Here is a 5,815-nt window from a genome sequence, read left to right on the forward strand (position 1 = left end):
TTGTGTCAATAAATTGTATAATCTAGATGAAATAGACAAATTCTTAAAAACCCAAAACCTACCAAGATTAAATCATAAGGAAATAGAAAATTTGAGTATATACCTAAATAGTGAGGAGATTGATTCAGTAATCAAAAACCTCTTGACAAAGAAAAGCCCTGGGTCCAATGGCTTCATTGCTAAATTCTACCAAACACTTAAAGAATTAATAGTAATCCTTCTCAAACTCGTCCAAAAAAATGAAAAAGGAAGGTATATTTTCTAACTCGTTTTATAAGTCCAGGATTGCCCTGATACCGAAGCTAGATGAATAAACTACAAGAAAATGAAACTTCAGACCAATATCCTTGAGGAATATTGGTGCAAAAATTCTCAACAAAATACTAGCATATACAGAATTCTATAGCACACAAAAAGGATTATACATCATGACCAAGTGGGAAATATTCCTAGAATACAAAGATTGTACAACATACAAAAACCAAAGAATGTAACATACCACATTAACAGAATGAAGGAGGAGAAAACTACATGAGCATCCCAGTTGACACAGAAAAAGCATTTGACAAAATCAACCCCTTTTTCATGAAAAAAAAAATCTCAACAAATGAAGAATAGAAAGAAATCACCTCAGCATCATAAAGTCCACATATGAAAAGTCCAGAGGTAATACAATACTCAATGGGAAAGACTGAAAACTTTTCCTCTAAGATCGGGAACAAGATGAGGATACTCACTTTCACCATTTCTGTTCAGCATAGTATTCAAAGTCCTAGCCAGAGCAATTAGGCAAGAAAAGGAAATAAAAGGCATTCAAGTTGGAAAGGAAGAAGTAAAATTACCTGTTTTCAGATAAGATGATTTTGTATGTAGAAAACCCTTAAGATTCCATACCAAAAACATACAAAAAAAAAAAAAAAACCTGTTAGAACTAATAAATGAATTCAACAAAGTAGCAGGATACAAAGTCAACACATGAAAATTAGTTGCACTTCTATACACTAACAGAAAAAAGACCAAAAAAAAAAAAAACTAAGAAAATAATTTTGAGGGACGCATGGGTGGCTCAGTCGGTTAAGCGACTGCCTTCAGCTTGGGTCATGATCCTGGAGTCCTGGGATCAAGCCCCACATTAGGCTCCCTGTTCAGTGGGGAGTCTCTTCTCCCTCTCTCTCTGCCCCTCTCTTCCACTCGTGCTCTCTCTCAAATAAATAAATAAAAAATCTAAAGAAAGAAAGAAAACAATTTCAAGGGCATTTATTATCATGAGGACTGGGTATTACATGTAAGTGATGAATTACTAATTCTACTCCTGAAGCCACTATTACACTATATATTCTATATATTAACTAACTAGAATTTAAATTTAAAAAATTGGGAAAAAAGAAAACAATTTCACTTACAATAACATCAAAAAGAATAAAATACTTAGGAATAAACAACCAAGGTGAAAGACTTATACTTTGAAAACTACAAAGAATTACTGAAAGAAGTAAAAACACAAACTGAAAAACATCCTATGCACATGGTTTAGAAGACTATATTGTTAAGATATCAATATTACCCAAAGGAATATACAGATTCAGTGCAATCCCTATCAAAATCCAAATGTTATTTGTTGCAGAAAGAGAAAAATCCATCCTAAAATTCATATGGAACCTCAAGGGACCCTGAATAGCCAAAACAATATTGAAAAAGAACAAAGTTGGAGGTCTCCCACTTCCTGATTTCAAAACTTATTACAAAGCTACAGTATCAAAACAATGCAGTACCAGCATAAAGACTGACATATAGGTCAATGGAATAGAATAGAGAGCCCAGAAATACACCTTCATATATATAGTCAGATGATCTTCAACAAGAGTGCCAAGATCATTCAATAGGGAAAGGACAGTCTCTCAACTAGTGGTACTGGGAAATTTGGATATCCACATACAAGTGTCTAGAAGATGGTCCTTTACCTTACACCATATTAACAAATTGACTAAAAAAGAATCAAAGACCTAAAACTTTAAAACTCTTAGAGGAAAACATAAAGGGAAACCTCCATGACGTTGGATTTGGAATGATTTCTGGTTTAATGACACCAAAAGCACAGACCACAAAAGAAAGATATAAATTGGATTATACCAAAATTAAAAACTCCTGTGCATCAAAAAACAAAACAAAACAAAAAAAAGAGAGAAAAGGTAATTAAAAAATAGGATTGGGGGCCTGGGTGGCTCAGTCAGTTAAGCATCTGCCTTCAGCTCAGGTCATAATCCCAGGGTCCTGGGATCGAGCCCCATGTCAGGCTCCCTGCTCAGTGGGGAGTCTGCTTCTCCCTCTCACTCTCCCTCTGTGCTCTCTCTCTCAAATAAATAAACTCTTTAAAAAAATAGGATCAAATCTTTGCAAATCATATATCTGTTCAGGTATTAAAATCCATAATATATAAAGAACACCTATAAACAACAACAACAAGGGAAAAAACTGATAAAAAATGGGCGAAGGATTTAATAAATATTTCTTCAAAGAAGATATTCAAATGATCAATAAGCATATGAAAAGATATTCAACATCACTAATTAGGGAAATACAAATTAAAACTACTGTGAGCTACCACCCCACATCCATAGGATGGCTACTACCAAAAAAAAAGAAAGAAAGAAAAGAAAAGAAAAAAGAGATTAACAAGTGTTGGCAAGGATGTGGGGAAATTAGAACCCTGTGCACTGCTGATGGGAATGTAAAATTGTCTAGATGCTATAAACAGCTTAGCAATTGCTCAAAAATTTAAAATAAAATTACTGTATGATCCAGCCATTCCACTTTTGAGTATATATCCAAAAGAATCAAAAGCAGAATCTCAAAGAGATCTTTGTACATCCATTTTTCACAGCAGTATTATTCACAATAGCCAAAAGGTGGAAGCAACCAAAATACCTATCCATGGATGAAAGGATAAACAAAATGCGGTATATACATACAGTGGAATATTATTCAGCCTTAGAAAAGAAGGAAATTCTACCACATACTACAACATGGGTGAACCTTGTAGGCATGCTAAATGAAAAAAGCCCATCACTAATAATAATAATAATAATAATAATAATAATACTGTATCATTCCACTCAAATTAGGTTTTTACAATGATCAAATTCATGGAGACAGAAGGTAGAATGGTGGTTGCCTGGGACTGGGGAAAGGGAGAATAGAGAATAATTGTTTAATGGGTACAGAGTTTTAATTTTGCACAATGAATAAAGTTCTGGAGATGGATGGTAGTGATATTTGCACCACAACATGAATATACTTAATGCCACTGAGCTGTTTACTTAAACATTATTAAAATGACTAACTTTATGCTATGTGTATTTTACTACAATTTTTTAAAGATGACAGAGTCCTCCATGTTGCACAACTACAGAGGGCACCATTTACATGGACCACACCGTAAAGGAGTCTCCCTGAAGTTGGTCAACTTGGAGGCCCTGAAGCCCCAACTCTCCTACCCATGGCATACATTGCTAATCAATCTGTTCAAAGGTCCTGTTCATCCTGCACTGGGCTCTCAGAATTCTCCACGCTACACCCCAGACAAACCCTGCCAATTCCTCAGAACTGATTTATGAGATGCCATCATTAGCTCAATGACATCTTTGAAATCTGACGGAGAGAGCTGGGGACACAGATATAGCAGACCTGATCATTCCTTTATTGGAAGGGGTATGCACTGTTGCACTCTACAAGCCTGTGCGCCTAAAGAGATTTCAAGTTGAAGATTCAGATGACTTTCTTTGAAAATGTAGTGGCCCTGAATAAAGCCACGGGTACGGCAATTATGCCAGCGCCAATAGATTTGGATGATGCGGGCAGCGTGGAGCAAACGGCAGTAACGAAGGCGTATGCGCCACATGCGGACCCAGGATTGCAACTTGACGACTGCCCATTCTTGCCGCACATAGAAATCTAGGGCCAGGTGCCTCTTCCTCTCCAGCAGCTTCACCAGCATCTGCTTCCACCAGCGCTGAATGATACATGCTCTGAGTGCTGCGTGCAGCAGTGTACGGCGTACCAGGGTGCCCCGCCACCACGCTTGGATGAACATGGCCGCTTCCTGTTTCCCGGTGATCTTTTTTGGGGGACCTTGCAAGAGAAAATGGGACACTTAAGAAACTCATGCATTGCAGCCCTAAGATCTGCCAGGAAGAAGCCCTGATCTCTATCAACAATCATCCCTTTCTCCCACGTTCAGCAGAGGCATTTTGGGCAAGAGCTGGACCCAGGAGACCAAGTAGGTGTCCTGCATCTGCCACTCTCTGATTAATGGACATGGACACAACATCTTGCCCTCTGAATCTCAGGGTCTCCATCTGAACTTGCAAAGGCACCCAGTTTTGCACGGACCTGGTTGGCCAGTCTAGAGCAAGAACACCATGATCTAGAGGTGAAAGAGATTCAAGTTTCACCTGGACCTGACCATTTACCTAAGATCCATGTCTCTTCCCTCAGACTCCTCCCATCTGCTGGAGAAGTGGCATCTTTTCTCCTCCTGCCCTCTCACCTCTGACTTCAGGTTACACCAACAACCTACTGTCTCCCCTCTGCCTCACCAAAGTATTAAAAGATTCATCTGCCTCATACACTTTAAGAGCTTAAACACCAGTTAACACCTTCATCAGTACAAAGATACACATGCACACACACACTTCCAGACCCAATCTTTCTGTAGCTCTATCTTTGCATTCCCCAAACACAGTCCCCACCTTGTAGCTCCCAAACTTGTGTAGTCTGAGTTCATACTCTTTGCCCACCTCCTTGGCACAATCCACACATTTTGGCCAGACCCACATCTCAGCTTAAGGAGGAAATGAGGGGAAAGGATAGCCAAGGAGGAGTCGATCTGTGTTCATTCTGTGTATGGTGACTATTCAACTCAGTTTGCCTGGTACCCTGGGTTTATGCCTGTTGTCCAGAGTAATGTCGATAAGTACCCCTTTCACTCACTGAAGCATCTCTCTTTAGACAATAAATTACATGGTCACGGACTTTTGGTTTGGGGTACTCCACTAGACCCCAAGGGTCAGAGATGTCACAAGTCAAGGCTCTCCCCAACATAGTAGAGCCTGGAACCATCAACCATGGAGGAGTGGAGAGGGTAGTAGGAGTGGTATGGGATTGTCAGGGGCAGAGTTACTTCCCCTTCTCCCCTTTGCTCCTTCAAGCTCTGTTCTACCAATGTGACTTCATCCTCTTTGACTATAACTTGGAAAATTCGCTGTCCAGTAATCAGAGTTTAGAGAAAAAAAACAATGGAGAAAGTAAGGGTACTCTCCTCATCACTAGGTGTCAAATCAACCACACAGGTTCCTGGCATTTCCCGGGACCTTGGACATGAAAAGGGAATGGGGGAGTCCCATCCAAAGGAATCTATGGGAAATTTACTGGCCTCCCAGAAAGCTTGGGTGGATTTGACTATCTCTTATAAAACATTAAATGCCTGTGACTTGTGCTGGATGGTCAAATCCCCCTCAGGTCTGCACTTTACTAAATTACCCATGGTTAGGGGCAAGATGGTCCCATCACTCTCAGGTCTGGACTCCTCCAGCCACACACGGGCAGCAGAAGTGGAAGAAGGGGAAGAGATATGATGTCATAAGGGCACCTATGACTCAGGCACCAGGATGGCTTCCAGGAGTTGAGCCCCTTTCTAAGAAAAACCTAGAAGACCTGCCCTTTCCTTGCTACCAGAATGGCCAGAGTTCTGGCTACAAAGAACACCACAAATACTAACCCATTGACACAAAAGTGTATAATGATACTTACTAAAACC

General features: G+C 39.7%; 1 protein-coding gene across 1 annotated transcript; it reads right to left on the reverse strand.

Annotated features, from left to right (window-relative positions):
* Positions 1-3,682: 3,682 nt before the first annotated feature.
* LOC113918117 (IQ domain-containing protein F5-like) lies at positions 3,683-5,604 on the reverse strand. Its single transcript, XM_027586305.1, has 2 exons — positions 5,539-5,604; positions 3,683-4,128 (listed from the first exon to the last, which is right to left on the reverse strand). Exons 1-2 carry the CDS (start codon positions 5,540-5,542, stop codon positions 3,689-3,691), a joined length of 444 nt encoding a protein of 147 aa, XP_027442106.1. The 5' UTR covers positions 5,543-5,604; the 3' UTR covers positions 3,683-3,688.
* Positions 5,605-5,815: the final 211 nt, after the last annotated feature.

The sequence above is a fragment of the Zalophus californianus genome, chromosome 1 (genome assembly GCF_009762305.2).
Source record: "Zalophus californianus isolate mZalCal1 chromosome 1, mZalCal1.pri.v2, whole genome shotgun sequence".
NCBI classification, from domain to species: Eukaryota; Metazoa; Chordata; class Mammalia; order Carnivora; family Otariidae; genus Zalophus; species Zalophus californianus.